At 39.8% G+C, this 26,207-nt stretch overlaps 1 protein-coding gene across 12 annotated transcripts in view; it reads right to left on the bottom strand.

Moving 5' to 3' along the window:
- The window catches only part of DGKI (diacylglycerol kinase iota), a 533,441-nt gene that overhangs the window by 166,139 nt on the left and 341,095 nt on the right, over nucleotides 1-26,207 (bottom strand). For all 12 annotated transcript variants that reach the window (XM_082255058.1, XM_082255060.1, XM_082255059.1 and 9 more), the window contains 5 exons: nucleotides 21,207-21,285; nucleotides 9,074-9,129; nucleotides 7,007-7,069; nucleotides 3,759-3,832; nucleotides 3,461-3,572 (listed from right to left, as the gene is read on the bottom strand). In XM_082255058.1, the coding sequence (XP_082111184.1) occupies nucleotides 3,461-3,572; nucleotides 3,759-3,832; nucleotides 7,007-7,069; nucleotides 9,074-9,129; nucleotides 21,207-21,285 (384 nt within the window). The remainder of the gene's footprint in view (nucleotides 1-3,460; nucleotides 3,573-3,758; nucleotides 3,833-7,006; nucleotides 7,070-9,073; nucleotides 9,130-21,206; nucleotides 21,286-26,207) is intronic.

Here is a 26,207-nt window from a genome sequence, read left to right on the forward strand (position 1 = left end):
TGATCTATACTGATATTTTGTTGCTGTTTTCTTCTTTTTTGTTTCTTTTCTCTTCCCTTCTTTAGTTACAGTAAGAGTCTAAGATATAATAATACATGTATGGTTCTAAAGAAGTGGGTGATCCCGCGAAATGCGTAGACCACTTATCTTTACATGTATATTTGATACCCATGTAACTTGAAATTATCAAGAGGTTATTCTATGTATTATTGTTTTTAACAAAAATAGCATTGTCTATATTTTTAGAATTTTGTACAATAATAACAATTATACATTTTATATTTATATGTGTTCTTATTTGGTATATTTAAAGACCCAATGTTCTATATTTTCCTAAAGTTACCAATTCCTTGGACGCATTGGCTTGGTTTATGCTCTGACATGCACTGTTAACTGTGTGACCTTATATTACCAGGTGTCTGCCTTTCTAAATCATGTCCAATCAACTGAATTTACCACAGGTGGACTGCAATCAAGTTGTAGAAACATCTCAAGGATGATCAGTGGAAACCGGATGCACCTGAGCTCAATTCTGAGTGTCATGGAAAAGGATGTGAATACTTATTTACATGTGATTTTTTCGTTATTCATTTTTAGAAAATATGCAAAGATTTCAAACAAACTTTTTTCACATTGTCATTATGGGGTGTGGAAACAAAATGTGGAAAAAGTGAAGCACTGTAAATACCTTCCGGATGCACTGTATGTTAAACACACTGTTGTTTATTCTTTACATGAAAGGCACTATGAACACAGCAACTGATAACAAGATGTGACCCCTCTTGTTTTTTACCACCCATGTTCTAAGTTCAATACTTCTCCAAAACAAGTAACAAATACTATTGGCTAATGGCTACTATATGCCACCGTGATATTCAGTATTCTGTAATATTTTGCTTTCTCCACATTGGTTTCCACAATAAATAATGCCACAGGATACAGACAGACAGGAAAACACCCCACCACTGTCTAGGTTAAACAGTCAAGCTGAGAATAACAACATTTAAAGTGGTTGTAAAAGCATAAGGTTTCCTAATTGCATTCTATGCATTAAGATAAAAAGCCTCCTGTGTGCAGCAGCCCCGCTCAGCCCCCCTAATACTTTCCTGAGCCCCATTTCAATCCAGTGATGTTGCGGGAGTGTCTCAGTTGCCGGGATCACCCCTCCTCATTGGCTGAGACAGCAACACAGTGCCATTGGCTCCTGCTGCTGTCAATCAAAGTCAGTCAGCCAATGAGGAAAGAAAGGGGCGGGGCCATCAAGGGCAGCGGCTCTGTGTCTGAATGAACACAGAGAGCTGTAGCTCGGCTTGGGTGCCCCCATAGCAAGCTGCTTACTTTGGGGGCACTCAACAGGAGGAAGGGGCCAGGAACGCTGAAGAGGGACCCGAGAAGAGGAGGATCTGGGCTGCTCTGTGCAAAACCACTGCACAGAGCAGATATGTATGACATAGTTGTTATTTTTAACTAAAAAAAAATGAGACTTTACAATCATTTTAACAAGTTTCACTTCTAAGGCCTCATTTACACTGGCAGTATCAAACCTTCATTTACTCTAAATGCGTTTATAGGATGCTTCTAACTGTATATAAATGCAGGTTATGGTTTTTCAATGGTGCCATTCCCACTGAGTGTTTACCTGCATTCAGGTGCGATCAGTTTAACAGCATTTAGAGAACATGAAGTTCTATTTATTTAGAATCTGATTAGGAACTCTAAATGCATGTAAATGCACGTGAACATGTATAAACGCATCTAAACCTGCCTTCAAGAGGGAACATCTAAACACAAAGAAAAGTGATCTAGGAAGCCTTAAAGGTTGTTTACACTTCCCAGAGAACTTCTCCTGCGTTTAAAAAATGCACGAGTGCCGATGAGGCCTTAAAGGAACATTTATCTTTTAGAGCCGGTTCACATTAGCGCGACACGACTCCTTACTACTTCGGGGGCGACTTGTGCATTACATTGCACCACGACTTCGGAGCGACTTGCAGGGACTTCACATAATGGAAGTCTATGCAAGTCGCTCCGAGGTCGCCCCGAAATAGTACAGGACCCTTTTTCTAAGTCGGAGCGACTTGTGTCGCTCCCAATAGAAAGGGTCCTGTAGCGGTCAATGGACCGAGAGGGAGCGCGACTTGTCAGGCTGACAAGTCGTCTGACAAGTCGCGCTAATGTGAACCGGCTCTTAATAAAATAATGGCTGTGTATCTACTAGTATACAATAATAGGAGAAAGCATCTTATCTAAAAATAATGTTTTTTAAAACCTAATCTTTCACAGAAGGTTCCCATTCTTCAAGTAAAAGTCCCCTGTCCCATGGTAAAATACTGAATGGGTGAGTTTGCATTGTGCTGAATACTTGGGGTCTATTTATAAAGCAGGAAATGTGACTTTCACCAAACATTCTCTTGTGGCACTCTAATTTAAACACGTGCACTTGGATGATCCATCTGCAGTAAATGTTTGATGAACGTCAGATTCGCTGCTTTATAAATATGCCCCTTGTTGTCAGAGGTCATAGTTGTTTTTTTATATACTCCACACAATGAACCTGGTTACATAAAGTCTGATTGGTAGCCCAAAATGTAGCCCAAATGTATGAGCCTTTGTAAAATACCAGAAAAAATAACTGCTGTGAATGTACAGTATGTCAATGTACTCAGTAAAGGACTAAGTCAATTGACAACATGCCTGTAATAAATAAAAAAAAAAAAAAATTTCATTTCACTTCATGTTGCCCCGTGTCATTGCCAGATGTTTCTCCCATGATCTTATGGTGGTCATTCACATGGCCATTTTTTTTAGTCAATTACAATCACTTTTAATCGACCAGGCTTCACAAATACAACTGCAAGTAATCATCAGAGGCTAAGCAATTTACCACCAATAAATGTAATCAATCACAGAAATGTGCTCGACAAGCGGAAGCTGAACAATACATTGACAGCTTTGGTTTGAAACTTTAAAGTCAGTTTCCAGCTTGGGATTCCAGTGCTGCAAGGTGGCAATTTACCTGGGCAAACAGTGGAGTAAAAGAACTGTGGCAAAATAGCAGAGAGCCTTTATAAATGTAATAAAAGTCAACAGATGAAAAATAAGCAGAAAAATTACCAAGATCATTAATATTATTTCCAATTTGATGTTTAAACCATTTTTGACCTTAATAAATATACCCCTTTAGTGACAGAACTGTACATGTCAGACAGCAGGCACCATGCAGCTTGTTTTTCCCAAATTTCAGGTGAGGTCCTATTTCTGGCTCTGCAGTGCCACCTACAGGCATAAATGAGCAGTTGCATGCTGGAAAAAAGTCAACCTGTTTAGTTTGGAATCATTTTCTGAACTGCAAATGATTGCTCGATTCATGCTAGGAAAGAAGACTGTATTTAGCGATTTCAACAGTGATTTTAAAACAACATTTCTCCTAAAAAAGTGGACCAAAGTCCACTTTTCTTACCAAAGATGCCATAGTGAAGCCAATAACTTCAATGTAGCCATCGTCATGGCGCTGAGGTTCAAAGTCTCTATGGTCACCAGGGTTTCCCCAGGGCATTGTGCCAGCACAATATCTGCAAAATGGGAGAGAAGTGTAAGGAGAGCTTGTTTTGTTCAGTTACAATGTACCTTGTATAAATATATCTTTGTTACTGAAAAGAAATAAAAAAAAAAAAAAAAAGAGAGAGAGAAGAAAAGAAAAGAAAGATAGGACCAAGGATTTTTATTTTTTTTTACCACTTCAGAGGCGCACAGCTCACCTGGGAATATTTAAGAAGACAATACACTGAAACTTCAGCTCTTGGATCTTAGGTGTGAGGTCAGTCCCATCACACTGCAATACGGAGACAAAAGAAAAACGTATCAGTAAGTATGTAATGAGCTTTTCAATATCTGACTCTCTCCATTTATTTTTTATTGTGAGTATTGTTACAAATATGTGGAATATAAAATTTTTTAGGCCTCTTACACATGATACTCCTGTTTGAGTATCTCCTTTTTCAGCCGTAAATTTCAGGCGTATTTGTCTTATTAAAATGCGTGCATTTTCGCGAATTTGCGTGCATTTCCGCGCATATGAGTTTGCGCAAATTTGCATCTTTTCACGCAAATGTATTCTCGTGTTTTTGTAAAATATGCAAATTAGCATTTTTCAGATCAACAGTACGTTCGTGTGCGTTCATTTGTTCGCATTTGCACGCATTAGGCGTAAATTACTGTCCAAAAATGCAGATTTTTCTATTTTGTTCTTACTAAAGAATGCCCGACACTCATTTACGCACCTGTGTGCATAGGCACATTACAATGAATGGGCTGTATTTTAGCTCAGAAAAAAAAAAAGCCATACTGAGCTTTTTTAACCACTTTACCACCGGAGGATTTTGCCCAAACGAAATTTACGTCCTTTTTTTCCCACAAACAGAGCTTTCTTTTGGTGGTATTTGATCACCTGTGCGATTTTTATTTTTTGTGCTATAAACAAAAAAAGAGCGTATATTTTGAAAAAATAACAATATTTTTCACATTTTTTTATATGAAATTCCCCCCAAAAAAATATAAAAATCTAAATTTTTTTAAATTTTTGGCCAATTTGTTTTCTGCTACCTATGTTTGGTAAAAAAAAATCACAATAAGCGTATTTTGATTGGTTTGCGCAAAAGTTATTGCGTTTACTAACTAAGGGAAAGATTTCTGTCATTTTTGGTGTTTTTTTTTAACGAGTAATGGCGGCGATCTGTGATTTTTTTTGCAGGACTGCGACATTGCGGCGGACAGATCGGACCCTTGACTGACATTTTTGACACTTTTGGGGGTACCAGTGACATTTCTATAGTAATCAGTGCTATACATATGCACTGTTACTGTAAAAATGACACTGGCAGGGAAGGGGTTAATTTTATTGGAGAGGGAGGGGTTAATGTATGCCTGGTGCTTACTATTAGCTATGCTGAACCCTGCAATCTGTCACTGTTTGTCACTTAGGAGATCCGCCCGCTTTGTTTACACAAGCGGGCGGATCTCCAGACTGGATTCCCCGACGATCAGGGAAGAGCCAGCACTAACACTAGTCTAGGTCTAGGTAAGGTATGCACATTATAGCTCAGTTTCCCTATATCCTTTTTGTAGCAAGCCTGCTCTGCTGATCAGCATTTTTCTACTTTGTCCGCAAATTCAATATTTTTCATCATGTTCTTTGCAGAACTTGATTAACTTGTGTTAGGGTTTGGATTCTTTTTTGGGAGAAACAGCTTTGTGGTGCCCAGTGGACCAGAGAAAATTAGAATCTAAAGAGAAAACTGGCATACGCTCTCTCCTTTGAGGATTGCAAACATTTTTAAACCAAAACAAAGTGGTTGTAAAACAGGGTGCTTCAAATTATATTATGCACAGGGTTCGAGTGAGCATCTTAAGAAGGTTATAAATCTTTGCTGTATATTTAGAAAGGCATTGCATCTCAATGACAATTAATGGACATGTGGACATATTAGGAACTGACATTGGCGGAATCCAACCCCTTTATTTACATGTGATTAAAATGGTTAGCTTTTACTCATTTGTAAATCCTTTATCTCAAAAGAAAAAGAAAAACAATTGCTGTAACTGCTTTAAAAGTGTGCATCTAACATTGCCCTCTCCTCAGATTGCCAATGCTGCTGTCCAAAGGAGTCTCCATTGCTTCTCCAGTGGAGTGGAGACACCCGAAAACAGGAAGTGTATTATTGGCTGGATGCCCAGGTAAAAAAAAAAAAGGCACACAAAAACACACAAATGCAGCCACCACCTTTAAGAACTGGTAAGCTGTAAAATAATACATTCTTGTTTTTGGGTTTAGCACTGCTTTAAACCTAGGTGAGAATGTACATTTAAGAACTTAAGCCCCGGAAGATTTTACCCCCTTCCTGACCAGGGCCTATTTTGCGATTCGGCATTGCGTGACTTTAACGGACAATTGCGCGGTCGTGCGACGCTGTACCTAAACGAATTTGACGTCCTTTTTTTCCCACAAACAGAGCTTTCTTTTGGTGGTATTTGATCACCTGTGCGATTTTTTTGATTATGCGCTATAAACAAAAAAAGAGCGTCAATTTTGCAAAATTAACAATATTTTTCACATTTTTTTATATGAAATTCCCCAAAAAAAATGTAAAAATCAAAATTTTTTAACATTTTAGGCCAATTTGTTTTATGCTACCTATGTTTGGTAAAAAAAATCGCAAAAAGCGTATTTTGATTGGTTTGCGCAAAAGTTATTTTGTTTACTAACTAAGGGAAAGATTTTTGTCATTTTTGTTGTTTTTTTTTTAACGAGTAATGGCGGTGATGTGCTATTTTTTTGCGGGACTGCAACATTGCGGCGGACAGATCGGACCCTTGACTGATATTTTTGACACTTTTGGGGTTACCAGTAACATTACTGCAGTAATCAGTGCTATACATATGCATTGTTACTGTAAAAATGACACTAACAGTGAAGGAGTTGAGAAGGAGAAGGAGTGAGAACTTTATTGGAGAGGGAGGGGTTAAGTGTGTCCCTAGGGGCGTGTTTCTAACTGTGATTGGCTGTGGCTACTAGTGTAAGAACAGAGATCAACGGTCCTACATAGTAGAACCGTGTGATCTCCATTCTTACACAGGGAAGAATGACAGGCGGCTTTGTTTACATTAGCCGCCTGCCTTTCTTCCGGTGTAACGGACGATCGCGAGTGCCCGGCGGACATCGGGTCCGCCGGGCACACGTGCGGGGTGGTCCGTGACCGCGCGGGAGCGCGCCTCCGGCGGCGCACACTCTCTCCCTAGAGCCTCACAGGCTAGCGACGTAGTCCTACGTCACTTTGCCTGTGAGGGGCTGACCGCCAAAGTAAATAGTCGTGCGGCGGTCGGCAAGCGGTTAATCAAAACAATCAATCAGCCAATAGTAAATCAGAAAATAAAAGCAAAGATCCCCATAGAACTAGAATGTTTTACAAGAGAAATATAATGTTAATTAGGAGTTTGAATGAGTGCTCACCACAACTTTAACATGTTTGGCTAAATCTCTGGAGCTCCTCTGTAGGAAGTCTGAGAAAGCTGCCTGTAGAGAAACAGAACAAGGAAAAGCTTGGTTGTTCACAATGAAAGACAAAAAGGTACATGGAGATCAGCTGGATTGTCTGGATCAGCTTATAATTACTGTTTTCTTTATAAGTATACTGTATATATCTATATACACATACACACACACAGTATATACTATATTGTACTATATGTTTTCAAGAAGGCACCTCCAGTGTTCCTACGAGGGTACATGAACAGCAGATTTGGCTTCCTTACGAGCATTCCTCTTGGTCCAAAAGAGTGGTTGTGAACATTTGAGGGTAGATTCTAAACAACTGATCACTGGTTGTTTCCAATGGCTCCAATCTCAGCTTTTAGTCAGTAGACTTTTTTCCCACCTCAACGTGTCTGTGCTTCCCATTGCACCCAATTGGATTTTCCCTTTTATTGTGTGCAATTTGCATTTGGCTGCTTTAGAAAGCATTGGTACTTTCCTTTCAGATATGTGATGCGACAGGCCCATTATGACCTAATAACCTAACTGCAGGTTAACAAAAAATTACTAACATTTTTGTTAATATACAGTGGGGAAAATAATTATTTGATTCTCTACAGATTTTGTAAGTTTGCCACACTTGAAATGAAGGGTCTATAATTTTTATCATAGGTATATTTTAAATGATAGAGACAGAATATCTACCAAAAATCCAGAAAACACAAATAAAACAAATGCTATAAATTAAGTTGCAGTTCAATGAGCAAAATATGTATTTAATCCCCAAGAAAAACATGACTTAGTACTTGGTGGAGGAACCCTCGTTGGCAAGCACAGAGGTAAGACATTTCTTGTAGTTAAAGACCAGGTTTGCACACATCTCAGGGGGGATTTCGGTCCACTTTTCTTAGATCTTCTCTAAAATCTTAAAGTGTAAGTCCACCCTAACACTAAAATCACTGCATCTACAGGCATCCAGACTCTAACACTAACCTATCTAGCCCTGTAAAGAAGAAATCGGTATACATACCTTTTTTGAAGCCAATCCGACCCAGTCTCCAGCGGCGGAAGCTCTTCAGAGGACACGGCCAACAACGGCTGTGAAATGAATGGGAACTGACGTCACCCATATGGGGCTTCCGTTGTTGGCTGTGTCCTCTGCACCCGCCTCCACAGATGACAGTTCAGTGTGGAATCTTTTCGGATCGGCTTAAAAAAGGTATATATACTGATTTCTTCTTTACAAGGCTAGGGATTTTATATTTAGGGTGGACTTCTGCTTTAAGGTTTCTTGACTGTCCCTTGGCAACTCGAAGTTTCAGCTCCCTCCTTAAATTTTCTATAAGATTAAGGTCTGCTTCTCCTTGAGCCACTCTTTTGTTGCCTTGGCAGTATGTTTTGGGTCATTGTCATGCTGGAAGACCCAATCCACGACCCAACTTCAGTGTTCTGGATGAGGGAAGAAGGTTCTCATCCAAGATTTTACAATACATGGTCCCGTCCATTGGCCCCTTAATGCAGCAAAGTTGGCCTGTACCTTTAGCAGAGAATCAGCCCCAAAGCATCATGTTTTAACCTCCATGCTTGACTGTAGGGATGGTGTTTTTAGGGTCATAGTCAGCATTTTTCTTCCTCCAAGTCGAGTTAATGCCAAAGAGCTATGTGTGGAGATGTGTGAAAACTTTGTCACTAACTACAGGAAATGTCTTACCTCTGTGCTTGCCAACAAGGTTTTCTCCACTAAGTTATGTTTTGCTTAGGGATCAAATATTTTTACTCACTGAACTGAAACTTAATTTATAGCATTTGTTTCATGTGTTTTTTTTCTCGATTTTTGGTTGATATTCTGTCTCTATCATTTAAAATACACCTATAATAAAAATTATAGATCCTTCATAAGTGGGCAAACTTATAAAATATGCAGAGGATCAAATAAATATTTTCCCCACTGTAGAAAAGAGACAGTTTTTTTTTCTGCAATATCAAAAATGGTGACGCTGCTGGCCCATTACACAGATTCAAGATTGTTAGACTCTGTACACTTACCCCTGCATAGAACATCTTGTTACGAAAACGACTGTTGAATTTTTCGGGATTTGCTTCTGGAAGAACAAAAGAAGCAAGGGGTCACATAGGTACTTCTACTACTAATGGTAACTCAAATCCTAGTCTACGAGGCCAAGCTGTAGAACAGGATGATCATAGGGGGTCTTCAGCTATTTCATTGTAACCAGACCAGAGTAAAATTTTAATTTTTGCAATGACTTTAAATTTAAAATTCTACTGACTTTTTAATCACTTTGTGTTCTATTAACAAAATCATTACACTGTTTTTCTGAGGACCCATTTTCTTTATTTTGCTTGCATACATTAAAAAATAACATTTTGATGTACATTTATTATCCAGCACAATCTCCCTTTGTCTTAAAACGAGCAGGCACAATTCAATTTTTTGGTTATTTTTTAGGATTTGCAGACCCTTAATAATTATAGCATTATTAATTATGCAAATCACACGCCATTTACTACAGAAAACACTCAAATACATTAACATATAATGATATGGTGAGGAGTTGGTTTCCAACACCACTGTTTAACATAATGTCCAGCACAGATTCCACTAAATGGTTAATCTCCAGCTGCAATGCCAAGCTTCAATTGGACTTTCTGAAGTAATTTCCCTAACATAGTAGTTGCCCCTGTAAGTATGATAATCTGTGGGGCCCATAGTTGAACACCTTAAGCCTAAGCCCAGTGGACTTGGTCATGGATGGGCTTCTAATGGCTTAATGTATACTCTATGGTTCATGTCTTTAGAGTGTGGCGGAATACCTTGTGCTGTTACTTAGGCTGCTAAATGTCTTCTTCTTTTTTTGATGACAATGACACTCAAAAGGCATATAATTAGTTCACTAGTCTGTATCCATGCCTGATTTTGACTTTGTACACTGACTAGTTTCTGTTATGGTCACGACTCTGCTCTGGAATGGCTGTATGTTTATTCTTTATTTTCAATAATATTTTTCTTGATTTAAAAAAAAAAAATAGGTGATACAATTTTTTGGCTAAAATGGTTGTAGAGCATCTGATAAGGTCCACTATAGATTAGATTTTGGTTTCAGGGAAAGTTAAACCATAGCATGAATTCCAGCTCAATAATGAGGCCCGCTAGTGCCAAAACACTAGAAACATCACTAAAACGACCCCATGTAAATCCCGCAAGTTTTGCTCATATCTTTTGGGAATGTCTAGAGATCCATAGTTTACTGGCAAGAAACTACCCAGTTTATATCCACTTTGACCACTATACCTGTCCTTGTAAAAATCAGTGTTTGCCTCCTGGGGGTGGTTGACTCTTTAGCTATTTCTAGGGCGATGCGCACTCTACTGGGCCTATCACTATTCTATACAAGGAAAGCGATCCTGCTTAAGTGGAAGTCAGATAGGGCTCCTACCTTGTCATTTTGAAAACATTTGGTCAACTTAGTAGTGCCCCATTAAAAATCTACCTATATATCTCAGGGTTGCCCCAAAAATTTTAGAAGGTTTGGAACTTGTGAACGGATTCAGAGTCTACGGAGGATGACCAGGGGGTCTGTGGATTGATTCTGCCCAGTCCTGGCATCGCCTAGTATATTTTATGATGACAGGGATTCATCATCCTCAGAGATGACTCATGATATACTAGCTTTGGTAAGATAATAGCCAAGAACTACTGTTATCCTGGTAGAATATCCTGACATGTGGGAAGGAGAGAAATCTCCCTGAGATGTATTAATCCTCTGAGTTAATCCTTAATGGTGTGAATCTGAGCAGGGTGTACTGAATGTTGCAATAGTTAGTTCTGCATTGTTTAGCTTGGTACATGTTCCATGTACTTGTTAGCTGAGGAATGTCCCAAAGGCTATGCTTTGTATTTCATTCAAAATTTTTTAATAAAAAGAAATGGATAATAAAAAAAAAAAAAATACCCTATGTACAAAGCTATACTATATGGCCAAATTATTGAGTTTACAGCAGCCTGCATGAGAGCCCCTATAGGAAGAAAGAGGGGTAGAGCATAAGCCAGGCTGGAATTCACAGCCATACATCATGAATGTCAATGAAACATTAATAATGTTTGACTTGTTTTTGTCATGGTAATGGTCCTTGATAAACATCAGTGTGGGTGAGAAGAGAGCCAAATCATACACAAGGGAACATAGACAGGAGCCTGAGGCCCAGTGAATGTTAGTGGGGCAGTTAGTGCACCTATGGCAAAACTTTTTAGTGTCAATCGAATGGATGGAGAGGGGGTAGCTGATGCCTTGCCTAGGGCCCCAGTCTGCTTTCTATGGGTGAAAAGCCAAAACATGTGTCACACAACATCACATCGATGGGGAAGTCACAGAGAACTTGTCTCACAGGCGTCATTAATAAAACTCTATAAAAACAGTCTCTGTGTGCTAAGTAGATGAGCTATTTCGCATATATCCTTTAATATGGGGGAACCAGCCTTCGTCATTGTGGGTAATGAGGCGAGCATCCAACATTTCCTATATTACGCACTTAGAAAGCTCAAGTTTCACTCCATTGCCCACAAATGTAACCCATTTCCTCTGCCTCTAATAAAGACAACAAAGAGATAAACTGCATTGGAAAGTGAAAAAAAAAAAAAAAAACGTTAGTAATGAACACAAAATATAATGAATAAGATATACAATGTATCATGTACACATACAGTACATCTCATTTATTTGGGTTTACATGACGAAGTGTATACCTCATTCACCCAGGTATAAAAGGTATATTTTATATCATATTCAGTAATATACTCATAATGAATAGTTTATCTATCCAATGTACACATGAAACATTATCAGGGTTATTTAATAAAGCACTCTTAATTTTTAGGAATCAGCACTGGCTCTTCTGAAGTCAGAGCGGTACAAGTCAGATTCTGACTGGTTGCACATACAAATTAGTATTTAAAGCAGGAGTTTTTTTACACATGGGTTTAGCCACACCCTTTGGCGGTAGGGGCAACAAATGATAGCGGTATGAACTAGAGCTTTAAAAAATAAAAAAACATGTCAGATAAATTCTAACAATGTAAACATTCGATTATTAACTATCACTGTCACAGATTGAGACAGCGTTACCCAATTAACGCTAAGACGACTTAACACAGACATTTTTCCACCTCCCAGTATTGTCAGTTGATATGCTCGCAAAGTCGACAAGTGAATAATGAGTATTGATTGCACAAAAACAACAAAAATCTCACTAGCTAGCTTGTGTAACTGTGATTTGCAATTGTTTTATATCTATTTTAATTTTAATTCTATTACAATTTTCTTCTAGCTGTTCTGTTCCTAGATATCCATATGCAAAGTAAAATGGCTCTATTGATACCTTTGAAGTTATACTGGTATCTAAAAGACTAATGATTTCAACAGTCTGCGAATGCTTCAACCCCCATCCCCAGCACTGCTCTAATCAACAGTGGTGCTCAGGGAGTAACAGCGGTATTAATTGGAGAATTGTTCGGAGGGGCATGTTAGGCCAATAGAGATTCAAGAAGGGCTTGGCTCCTGCTTTGTGTATGGGAGGTGCAGTCCAACTTTCCTATGTAATGCCAGAACAAGGTATTTTAGCCTTTGCATCAGAACTTAGCAGATTAAAAAATAAAAGCATCCAATGTTTGTTACAGTATATTCAGCCTAACTGCATTACAGTAATAATAGCTTTAAATGTGGTTTTCTGCTCCAGTCTGGCATCCAGATTAAGGGGTTGTTCACACCAGATGCATTGGGGCTACAATAGCAGCTATTTCCTAGAAATGTCCCAGGGTGTTTGAGCCAGAACCTCAGCCAATGGCCCCTTCCTGGCACTCACTACTGTCACTTGCAAACACAGCTCAGCTTCTGTATTTACAGGTGACAGTTCTCCTTCCAATTGACATCTCTATGATAGCAGAGGAGGGAGGGGGTGAAGAATGCACACAGCAGAGGTAGTCTCGCAGTGGCAGCTCCTCCTAAAACCCATGCCTGCACGATCCTACTATGCGTTGTAGGTGCTCTTCTGCAAAAGCCCCTCTGTCTATTACTTTCCAAGTGAGGGGAAGAGAATTTGGGGGTGAGAGGAGAGCTCTGTACTGGAAAAAGGCGGGATAATTTTGGAGGAGAGCTCTACACTGGGGGTGGGGGGGTTGAGTATAATTCGGAGTTAAACCATTTTTGGTTGTAAAATGGTCTGTAAAATATGCACTCCCGAACCCTGCACTCTTTATGTAGTGCACTCCTGAACCCTGCACTGTGTACGTAGTTCACTCCTAAGCTTTTCACTCTATACATAGCACGCTCCTGAACCCTGTACGCAGTGCACTCCTTGACCCTGCACTCTGTACACAGTGCACTCCTTGACCCTGCACTCTGTATGTAATGCACTCCTGAACCCTGTACTTAATGAACTCATGAACGCCGCACTCTGTACATAAAGCATTGCTCAACTCTGCATGCAGCGTATTTCTGAGCTCTGCACTCTGTATGTGCTGTACTCCTGAACTCTGCACTCTGTACGTAGTGCACCCCAGAGCCCTGAACTCTGTATTTAGTGCAGTCTTTAACCTTGCACTCTCTATGCAGTGCACTCCTGAACCCTGCATTGCAGTGAGGCGTGTTTGAGAAAAAAAAATCTGAATAGAACTGCGTTCAAAATGTCACTCGTGTAATCTATAAGAAAAGGAAACGTAATGCCTCGAGATTCCTTCAGTTTTTGAGTTCACATAAACTTTAATGTGCACTGACTCATGACAACCAGGTAGAACTCTTTCACTAGACCAAATGCTGAAATCTAATTGTTTGGGTTATAGTCGTGATATTTATTATGCTTTGCAATACCTTCCTTGAATAACAAAAAGAAGCCATTATTTCAGGGTCCTAGAACAATGCCAAAACAGACATTGAGAGTATGACAACTTATACCTGGGATCACAAACAATTACATATTGTTTTCCTGATACTTCATGTCATGGAAAAGTTACACTGTGTTCTAATATACACTAGTGAGCACAACTAGAGTGAGGATGACATACTGCACATGAGTAATTTAAACTGGAGCGGCTGGTAGAGGGTGCATTACTGTAATGTTCAGCCCATTCTGCAAATGGCAGGATAGAGGGGGATGAGGGGCCAGTGGTTTTTGTTGAGAGACCCCCAAGCAACAGCTGTATCTGTAATAGGAGGACATGCACCATTTACAACAGGAGGAGCGCTAGTGTATACAATTTAGAGGCTATTTTGCTGTAGCAAATCGGATCATGTTTTGCTGGGGTTTGGGTTTTTCACCTTCGTCTGGATCAGCTGTGGGTATGGGATTGTGTATATGGGATTGTATGTTGTGTTTTTTTTTATTTTTGGTTGAAATAGATGGGATTGTGTCTTTTTTCATCCTAACTAACTATGTAACTATGATATGGAAATTCCTAGGGGGAATTTTGGAAAATCTTCCTGAATGTGAACCTGCACTTTAAAGTCACAACTAAAATTTGGTACATGTTCAGATCGTTACTTCATTACTTGGCACACATAGACTTTGTTTGAAATTTGATTGATCAAAGCAATTAAAAATCCCCTGATTCACTGCATATGGTTAGAAAGGATTGTGTAGATAGGCTGTCACACCACATGCAGTTCATGTCAAATTTTGTTGATTTGATAGATAAAATCTGAACTATAATCTGATTGTCATCTTAAACCACAGCAGAGAAGGAAATAACAGAAGTAATCTAAGGACAAAAGCTGAATGCAGGGATCAGGACTGAGTGACATCTTTTGTGAAGGGAGCTCTCCAACGTCCTTCCTTCCACTGATTAGACTTGTTGTCAGAGTAATTACAAGTATCTCACAGAACAAGCTAGAGTGTCCGTCAAGTAGAGGATTCTAAAATCTCTGGAGAAATAACTCTAAAAGAATCATTCACTGGCCTGCTGCTCATCAGCAACTTGTAAAAGATCTGGCCTAAAACAGCTGTCAGTAGATTAAACTTTAAATGTACTTTGCCAATAAAAAAGAAGGGGGGGGGATCCATATCTTCTTAAAAGAATCCACATTTTTTTTGTACCCAACACAGATTTGGTTAAACTAGTTTCCGGTGCACCACACAAGCCTCCAAACATGGCCATAAACTGAAATTGTTATCTAAGCTAAAGAACAGAAATGTAATATATTGCAGCTTACCAGTCCTTGTGGTGGCTGCATCAGTTTTCTTTTACTTAGACCTATTTTTCTTCTTCACCTGGTGATCCTGCCAGCAACAGGATCGTGTTGTAGAGTGACAATGGTCACTGTATCTTTGGATGAGTAGAGCTATCACACTAGGACAGGAAGTGTGTTAGGACCAAAGAAAACTACCCATCCTTGGCTCCATACCTAAGGGGGTGTTCTGTAGTTCACAGAATGAACTGGGCAGAGCCGATACCATTTCAGGGCAGCATTGTCAGCAAAGTACAGGAAGTTATTAGTTCTTAATATCAGGATCAACAGGTATTTTTTTTTTTTTTGTACTTATCGGACAGACATAAAATGATTTCAATGGTAGATTTAAAGTGTATCTATGGCCAACATTTTAAGTCATATATCCATTTTCACACTGAATCTATAGCCTACCCAATAATCTGAATGATTTTTGTGAAGATCCCCATAAATTTACCTCTATGAATTCTGCGACAAGTATGCACTATGCCGTGTCACCCATTTCACAGAGCCTGCCTACTAAACAACAGAGGTGCAGAGAGTAGAAGTCTCAGGAAGCGGAGACAGGATAGGAATTGCTGCTGGCAGGAAACATGGTACCATGGGATATGTATTCCTTAGAAAATAAATAGCAGAGTAGAAGACCATGCAAGGAATCAAGGAAGTTGTGGAAAAAGATGGGCAGTAGATAGGCAGCACTCACAACATAAAAGGATTGTCAATGATAACTATTGTTTGTATTGTTATTGCAATGCTGATGTTCTACAAAGAAAGTGTATGATGTGACCATGGAACTCCTTTAACTGAGCAAATAAGCAACCTTCATTGTTAGGGTTTACACACAGAGAAAAATAACTTCAGTTCCATATTCGATCTATGACACCCCTGCCACATCTCTCTAACAGTTTTTAAGTACTGCATTTATCGGCATATAACACACACTTTTTCACCCTGAAAACAGAGTGCAAATAATGTGTGCGTGTTATTCGCCGATATTTTCTATTGGGCTGCTTTGGAGGGGAAGGGGGGGGGGGGGGGGCGAGTGTCCTGCTGGATTACACAGAGCAGGGATCTCCTGCTTACTTGGTGCCCGCTGTTATATGAAGTCCCACCCCCTGGACCGGCTTCCATGATAGACAGCACACTGGTGCAATGCCGGAAAATGTGCTGTCTATCATAGGAGTCGGTCCAGAAGGCGGGACTTCCTATAACAGCGGCAGCCGAGTAAGCGGGAGATCCTCGCTCTGATTAATCTGGCGGCTCTAATCTCTTGAGGCTGCAGATAGGCACTGATCAGGCTGAAATGATGGGTAATGGTGAGGCTGCAGATGGGCATTTTTTAGGCTGAAATGATGGGCAATGGTAAGCCTGCAGATGGGCCCTGATCAGGCTGCATTGATGGGCAATGGTGAGGCTGCAATGATGGGCAATAGTGGTGCTGCAGATGGGCACTAATCAGGCTGAAATGATGGGCAATGGTGAAGCTGCAGATGGGCACTGATCAGGCTGCATTGATGGGCAATGGTGAGGCTGCAGATGGGCACTGATTAGGCTGCAATGATAGGCAATAGTGAGGCTATAGATGGGCACTAATCAGGCTGCAATGATGGGTAATGGTGATGCTGCAGATGGGCACTTTTTAGGCTGAAATGATGGGCCATGGTAAGCCTGAAGATGGGCACTGATCAGGCTGCAGATGGGCACTGATCAGGCTGCAATAATGGGCAATGGTGAGGCTGCATATGGGCATTGATCAGGCTGCAATGACAGGCAATTGTGAGGCTGCAGATGGGCACTGATCAGGCTGCATTGATAGGCACTTATCAAGGTGCATTGATGCGCACTGGTGAGGCTGCATTGATAGGCACTGACCCTTATTTTGCTTCAAAGTTCTTTATTAAAAATGTAAGTTTTTTTCCTAAAACTTCCCTTTTAAAATTAAGGTATGTGTTATACGCCTGTGCGTGGTATACGCTGATAATTACAGTAATCACAGTTTAGTCTCTGTTATCTACTAGCAAGTTCACTTCAAACTCAAAACTTTAATCCTTTCGCTGCCACCAACATAAGCCATACATCAGTGGCAGCAGGAGGTGCTACACACCACATCAGATGAATATACAGTACTGTGCAAAAGTTATAGTCAGGTGTGAGGACATGCTGTAAAGCAAGAATGCTTCCCAAAATATATTTTGATCGTTTATTTTCATCAATTTACAGTACATAATGCAAAGTGAGCAAACAGAAGACAAATTTAAATCAAATCAATATTTGATGTGGCTACCCGTTGGCTTCAAACCAGCATCAGTTCTTACACTTGCATACTTTGTACACTTGCACAAAGTCAGCGATTTTGTAGGATCAGAGTCAGGTGTATGATTAACCAATTATAGGAACAGCAAAACTCTGCAACTAAGGTGAGGTTTTGGAAGACAGTTTCATGTCACAGATCATACACCAAAGGCAAGACTGAGCACAAGACAACAAGACGCAAGGTAGTTATACTGCATTAGCAAGGTTTTTCCCAGGCAAAGATTTCAAAGTAGACTGGGGTTTCAAGATGTGCTGTTCAAACTCTTTTGAAGAAGCAGAAATAAAAACGGGCAACACGTAGGACCCATAGGTGCAGTGTTCGCCCAAGGAAACTTAATGCAGCAGATAAAAGATACATCATGCTTACTTCCCTTTGACAACAGAAGATGTTCAGCACTGCCATTAGCACAGAACTGGCTGAAACCAGTGGGACCCAGGTACACCCATCTACTTTCCAGAGAAGTCTGGCCATGTCAATGGAAGAATTGAAGCCAAAAAGCCATACCTCCGATGTGGAAACAAGGCTCAACAACTCAACTATACACGAAAACAGGAACTGGGGTGTAGAAAATGGCAGCAGGTGCTCTGGGCTGATGAGGCAAACTATGAAGATTTGGCTGTAGCAGGAGGCAGTTTGCTCACTGAAGGGCTGGAGAGAGGTACAATAATGAGTGTCTGCAGGCTACAGTAGAGCATGGTGGAGGTTGCTTGCAAGTTTGGGGCTGCACAATGGTGTTGGAGATTTGGTCAGGATCAATGGTGTCCTCAATGCTAAGAAATACAGGCAAATACTTATTCATCATGCCATACCATCAGGAAGGAGTGTGATTGGCCCTAAATGTATTCTGCAGCAGGACAACAATCCCAAACATACAATGTCATCAAGAACAATCTTCATCGTAAAGAAGAACAAGGAGTCCTGCAAGTAATGGTTTGGCCCCCCACCTGATTTCAATATCATTGAGTCTGTCTTGGATTACATGAAGAGACAAAAGGATTTGAAGCCGCCTACATCCATAGAAGATCTGTGTTTTGTTCTCCAAGATGTTTGGAACAACCTACCTGCCGAGTTCCTTTAAAAACTGTGTGCAGGTATACCTAGAAGAAGTGATGCTGTTTTGAAGGCAAAGGATGGTCACACCAAATATTGATTTAATTTGGATTTCTCTTCTGCTCATTTACTTTCTGTTTTGTTCATCGATAAAAATAAACTATTAATACTTTTATTTCCAAAAGCATTCTTCATTTACAGCATCTTTTCACACCAGCCTAAAACATTTGTACATTTGTGTGTAGATATATACACACAATCGTGTCATTCCTTTACAGAGCTTCATTACATTTCATTTACAGGCTGCAGTGTAAAAAATAATAAATGTACATTTTTTTTACCTGCAATTTGATTAACTTTTTTTTTTTTTTTTTTTTTACAAGAGATGAATGTATCCTTAAAAAATTGAGATTTACAAAGACAGTCTGAGTAAGTTGTTGGAGATTTTTAGTATTTATAAAATGGTCATAGCATTTTTTTAAAATAAAGTTGAGATTTCACTGCACATAAGGTATAGTGTTATAATACAGTACAGGGTTGCAGAGAACATTATTTCTGTAAGCATAATAATTCTGTTATTACTATAAAAATTTGGAAAGAAAAAAAATAGCACACATTTCTCTTTTTTTAAGCCTGTACAGGTATTACTAGCATCCCCCAGGACTTCCAAAAAATCATCTACCAATGGGTTTTGATCCTTGTGTTAAAGTTGTATAAAGTTCAAAACCAAAATTGTAATATATTGCAGCTTATCAATCATTAGATGTGTAGTGGCTGCATTTGTTTTCTTTTTTTAGGGTCAGTTCACACCATGAATGGCACAGGAATACGCTGTGTGTTCCTTTGAAATTCACATGCGATCCGGGTGAAGTGTGATTTCAGCATATTAATTTGAATGGGCTGAGATCACGCCGTACCGCACCGCACCAAAAGTAGTGAATGCCCTACTTTAACCACTTTAATACCGGACACTTTCACCCTCTTCCTGCCTAGGTGAATTTTCAGCTTTCAGACTATAAATGGCAATTACATGTACCCATTTAAAATTGTTATAATTTTTTTTTTTTTTTTTTAGACAAATAAAGCTTTCTTCTGGTGGTATTTATTAACTATTGTTTTGTTTTCTTTTTTTGCTATATGAACAAAACAAAATACAAAACATTTTGAAAAACATATTTTTCTTTGTTTCTTTTATAAGATTTTGTAAATAAATAATCTTTCTTCATTAATGTAGGCCAAAATGTAGTCTGCTACATTTCTTTGGTAAAAAATATCCCAAATGAGTGTATATTATTTAATCTGTGTGAAAGTTAGAGTCTACAAACTATGGTATATACAGTATATTACCCCTTTTTGGAAAGTAAACAGTCCAAGGTATTTAGTAAGAGGCATGGCGAGTTTTTGAAGTTGTAATTTTTTTATCATAATTTTTTAGGATATAAAGAAAATTAAAAAAATAATAATAAAATAAAATGAGACTTTTCTTTTCACCAATTTTTTTTATTTTTTATTTTTTTTTTACTTAATGTCACCAATGCAGTACAGCGTCATCATATGACTGGTGTGGCAGTAATCGGGGACACTGACAGAATGTAAAAAAAATAATAAAAATGAATACATTTTCTTCAATTTTTTTTTTTTTACTTTTTGTTTTGACACAGCGGTTGACAGGTCTCGCCGCTGCACGCCATATCCTCCCAGGATGATAGTGCTCCTGCTCGGCCATCATTTTACAATGCACCAGGCGGGAAGTGGTTAAATAACGCACAGCAACAGATTGCTTGATACTACTGTACCATGTGAACCAGTGCAGGCAAACACACTGCGATTGCAATCTGCTTTTGTCTTTAAGTTAACATTGACACCGGCTGCAGATCACAAGCGCAGTACATTTTGAACGTGGAGCAGGAAACGCATACAAAACTCTAGTTTCCTGCACCGTGTTCTAGTGTCAACTGGCCCTTAGGATTTTTTCATCTGTTTTCACCTGGTGATCTGGCCATTAACACATCTTCTGTATTACAGCGCCTCCACTCTGGCTGAATAAGCACAGAGGGCACATTTGGAAAGCAGCATTGTCAGTCTGGTGGAGGGGAGTGTTAGATGTATTAGCAGATTTAGATACACTAACAAACTGAAGCCAAACTCCAACTAATACTTTATAGACATTTACAGCAAACCATTTTTTTTTTCTTTTGGGATAAAGGTTTTACACAAGTAAAAAAAAGCTGATCATTGTAAGCTCATGTCAGTGTTAAATGGTTTGTCTCATCCCTTTAACTGATACATCTGCAAGAAAGCTTGTTCTTTTGAAAAACAAAAGACTTTCTGGCTGGATCACCAGGTGAAAATAAAATAAATCCTAAAAAAGAAAACAAATGCAGCCATTTAATCTGAGAATTGGTAGGCTGCTATATATTTCATTTATGTTTTGGGTTTATTACTGCTTTAAAAAAGGAAATTTACTAAATGTTATATCACCCTTTGGTTGCATTGCCCCAGTAATAAAGGGAACATAAGAGTACATAGACACAGTTCATTCTACACCGAGGTACTGTATAAAAATGAAAGTTCCACTCACCTCTGGACTCGTGAAACTCCAAGGTCACATGTGCATCAAACCCCAGACTGAAGTAATTATTAAATACATTTAGTGGTAGCTGAAAAGAAGGACAGAAAACACCATGAGACATCTTAACGCAGCAACATAAAGAGAGGAAATAGAACAGCATACGTGTATTATGGGGATCGGTTGTTTAGGTGAGAAGATCATGCATGCATAAGGCTGGGTTCACATAAATGGACTCCTTAATTCACTAAAGCACGCAAAAAGGTGCATGTACCATTTTTTGAAAGGCAGCCCACCACAATACGTGGTGCATTCTGTTGCGCTAAAACGCACATGCGTTGGGTTGCCATTAAGAATGAATGGCACTACAGCACCCCAACATGCAACACGTGCCCTTTAATAGATTGCATTAACATCTGCATTCTTGCAGCACAATGGTGTGAACCCAGCCTAAGCGTATGCTAAGCCAATTTTTTTTTCTTATTTGTATAAAGTGGGGAAGAATTAGAACCCCTGTCAGGTTTTGCTGCTAGCCAAAGTTCCGTTATAGGGATTTCCCCTTACTTCCTGTCCTGCTGAGAGCATTTTACCAGACAGAAAGTAAAGGGAACTCTCCGACAGCAACACAGGCAGAAACTAAAATGATTTTCTTTAGTGTCTGTGTCATTGTTGCAGATTTTCCTGGCCCTGCCTGGTTACATTGTAGTCACTGGAATAGAAAGTTAGAGAATGTCTCTCTAACAGAACACCAGTGTAAAATCTCAACAGGGGTTCTGATTCTTCCGAAAACTAAAAAAAAAAAAAAAAGACTTTAGTTTCAAATACACTTTATTGAAATTGCAATTATACAAAGGGCTGATTAGAAAGAATAATCCTGTGCCACCCTGTTTCCAGAGATACCACACAGTCCACTTGTTGATCCTACAATGTGACCAAAACCAAAGCTCTTTTTACCTTCAACTGTCTCTGACAGTGACAGTGGCCTGGTATGAGAGAATCGCTACTTAATAAAGGACTGGAACCATGGGACGTCGCAATAGACTATTAAAGGATATTTTAAACATGTAACCCAGTCCAAGGAGGATTTATTAGAACTGGAGAGTGCAAAATCTGATGCAGCTCTACAAAAAAACAAATCAGTCTCCAGGCTTTATAGTCAAAGTTTAATTGAACAAGCTGAAATTAGAAGCTGGTTGGCTGCCATACACAGCTGTACCAGATTCTGAGTGCTCCAATTTTAGTAAATCTCCTCTAGTGCATGCCTAGATAGAGTTTGGTAAAGGATGTATAACTGAAATGTGAGCTCCTCTGGGGCAGAGACTGGTGTAAATCAATGTGTACACGCAGTTATAAGGTCTCTATGAAAATCTGAAACTAGACATTCACTCTGTACCAGGCTTTCTCAAGCACAGCTCCATTGAACCCTAGGGATCTTATAGAAGTTGCTAATTATGTTTTTAGCTATCTGTAAGGTAGGCATTCTTTCCACTGACCACCGTACTAATGTACCGTGAACTGGGGATATAGTAAGTATTGCTAAACTCCCAACTGTCCCTCATTTGGAGAGATTGTCCCTCATTTGGAACCAAATCCCATTGTCCCTCTTTCTTCTTAGTTGTCTCTCCTTTTGGTCTGATGTATAAACCTCCGAAAAATGTATTATTTACCTACCAAAATTGTTAAACTACATTAAATTGTTAATTTAACCTCTAAACTACTGCATCGGTCATTCTAAAAAGCCAAGCATAAAGGTTATGTAGTGGCAGGGGTTTCTTAAAATTTTAAAGTTATACAGAGGGTTCCTCCATGGTAAATAAGTTGAGAAAGGCTTATCTAGAGTAGACAGTCAAATACAAATTTGTGTTGAGCTTTTTTTTTTTTTATTTTCCAAGTTATTACAAGGCTTTTGTCTTTTGCCCATTTCTTTGTCTATGTTGCCATCTAGTGTACAAAATTCAAACTGTATAAATTACAAAGATTTTAGGCTCTTAATTCTTGTAAATCAACCAAGTTAATACAGATTGCGCCAAGGTTTCTGAATTGGGGTTGTGTTGGTTATTTGCTGCATCAGAGAGTACCACCAATTATTTTAGGCTGAACTTCAGACAAATATAAAACACCATTTAATTGAGTTGTGTATTCCTAAATAATTAGGGCCTCTTGCACACGGGTGGCTGAGTTCATTCAATGTAAATGCCAGCATATTTTCTCTGCCAAGGAAGCCCAGGTGCAGTGTATACCCTCCCATATACCTGAATAGCTGTGCGCTGCTGTACTCAGGCTTATGCTATCGTAACGACTAATGTAAAATATAGGCGCATGCAAAAAATAGAACACTGAACGTTGTACGAGCTCAGCTTTTATTGTACAGGTTAATTAGGTACCTGAATCTGTCTTATTATAGCTTATTTTCCCACACAGTGCACATAGAGGGAAAAGAAGTGGCAGCACTAGGCAATAATTAGGACTGCTATATGCTTGACTGCTTGATGACGTATAAATGTGTTGCTACTCTCTCACTGTCCAATAGGGATGATCGAACTTTTGAAAAGTTCGGTTCGACCAGAACACCCGAACTTCACGAAAGTTCGGTTCGGATTTCAGAACCCCATTGAAATCAATGGGACCCGAACTTCTGTAATCAAAAAACACCATTTTTAAGCCCTAAAACCCAATAAATGCCCCTAAAAAGTGCCTAGGGTTCTGGGTCATGCCCCAGGGACTATTAATCACACAAAAAAAAGTTCTTAAAAATTGTCGTTTTTGATAGATAGCCAATTATTGAAAAAAAAAAAAAAAAAAAAAAAAAAGAGATTTCTTTGGATTTAGTGTCTGGGGGGTCTAAAAGTTGTACCTGTGAAGTTTCAGCTCTGTAGCATGTCCAGAACCAGAATTACAGCATACCAAACCTTCAAAAATGACTTTTTTGCTTAACCGCACCTTTCTTTTGCTCCTAATCAACGGCTCAGCCAATGTGTATGATGGGGACATAATGCAGTGCACTGGGAACAAGATTAGAGGTTTTTTTGGAAAAAGGTGCTGTCTCTTTAAATGTGCATATAATTAACGGGTGTATTTCCACAATGGGGCTTTTATTACCAAATGTTTCAAGAAGTCCAAAGATGTATGTAATTGCACTTTATTTCATGTAAAATGGTGTTTGGTGCACTTTAACTTGAAATCTCACAAGAAACAGACATATATGCACGGATACATTGAGGGTTAGGGGTAGGGGCCACAATGTAGTGCAGAGTGAACAAGATTAGAGATGTTTTGGATGAATACTGTTGTCTCTTGACTTTGAATAGAAGTAAAGGATGCTTAAAAATTGGGCATTTGGTGGTGCGGACGATGCCTTGACACCATATCCCTATGAAAGTGCTGGTAATGAAAGCAATAATTGCCTTTGTAAGGAAAAAAATTACAATGATATGCATCTGTGTGACAGGTGCGCAAAAATTGTTGTTTGGGTGTTGGCGGAGCCATACCACTGTAAGCCCAAAGAGCTGGTGTTGAAGAAGGCGTAAAAATTATGAAGGTGTGCACCTGTGGAACAGGTGCGCAAACATGGTAGTTTTTGTTTAGCATAGCCTCCCCACCTTAACCCCAAAGAGCTGGTGTTGAAGGAGGCCCAAAAATTGTAAAGGTGTGCACCTGTGGAACAGGTTCGCAAACATGGTAGTTTTTGTTTAGCATAGCCTCCCCACCTTAACCCCAAAGAGCTGGTGTTGAAGGAGGCCCAAAAATTGTAAAGGTGTGCACCTGTGGAACAGGTTCGCAAACATGGTAGTTTTTGTTTAGCATAGCCTCCCCACCTTAACCCCAAAGAGCTGGTGTTGAAGGAGGCCCAAAAATTGTAAAGGTGTGCACCTGTGGAACAGGTTCGCAAACATGGTAGTTTTTGTTTAGCATAGCCTCCCCACCTTAACCCCAAAGAGCTGGTGTTGAAGGAGGCCCAAAAATTGTAAAGGTGTGCACCTGTGGAACAGGTGCGCAAACATTGTCGTTTTTGTTTTAGCATAGCCTCCCCACCTTAACCCCAAAGAGCTGGCGTTGAAGGAGGCCCAAAAATTGTAAAGGTGTGCACCTGTGGAACAGGTGCGCAAACATTGTCGTTTTTGTTTTAGCATAGCCTCCCCACCTTAACCCCAAAGAGCTGGTGTTGAAGGAGGCCCAAAAATTGTAAAGGTGTGCACCTGTGGAACAGGTGCGCAAACATTGTCGTTTTTGTTTTAGCATAGCCTCCCCACCTTAACCCCAAAGAGCTGGTGTTGAAGGAGGCCCAAAAATTGTAAAGGTGTGCACCTGTGGAACAGGTGCGCAAACATTGTCGTTTTTGTTTTAGCATAGCCTCCCCACCTTAACCCCAAAGAGCTGGTGTTGAAGGAGGCCCAAAAATTGTAAAGGTGTGCACCTGTGGAACAGGTGCGCAAACATTGTCGTTTTTGTCATAACCAAAATGAGGTTCTGTGAACGTAAAGAGAATGAGAGGAGGGTTTGAGGGTGGCACCATGGTCCAGGCTTAAACTGAGGCTCAACTGCCACATCACAACGATAGCCTAGTCTACAAGGTCTGCATCAGGTGCATCAAAGCTTGATATCCACGACTGATTCATCTTAATGAATGTCAAACGGTCGACTGAGTCGGTGGAGAGTCTAGTTCGATGGTCTGTGACGAATCCTCCTGCTGCGCTGAATGCCCGTTCCGATAGGACACTGGAAGCAGGGCAGGCCAACAACTCCATGGCATACTGGGCCAGTTCTGGCCAGTGGTCTAATCTTAAGACCCAGTATGCCAGTGGATCGGATTCGTCACATGAAAAGCCCTCTGTGTCACTTTGTGCCCTCACGTAATCGTCCACCATGTGATGCAGACGCTGTCGATGCGATGTGGCAGCTGAGAGGCCTGGGCGGTGAGGACTAAAAAAAGACCGAAAGGCATCCGTCAACCGCACGCCTTCTCCAACGCTCCTCTCGTGACCACCAGTAGAATCCATGGTAGGTTGTCCCCGC

This window comes from Pelophylax lessonae, assembly GCF_965119305.1.
Source record: "Pelophylax lessonae genome assembly, chromosome: 4".
In the NCBI taxonomy this organism is placed as follows: domain Eukaryota; kingdom Metazoa; phylum Chordata; class Amphibia; order Anura; family Ranidae; genus Pelophylax; species Pelophylax lessonae.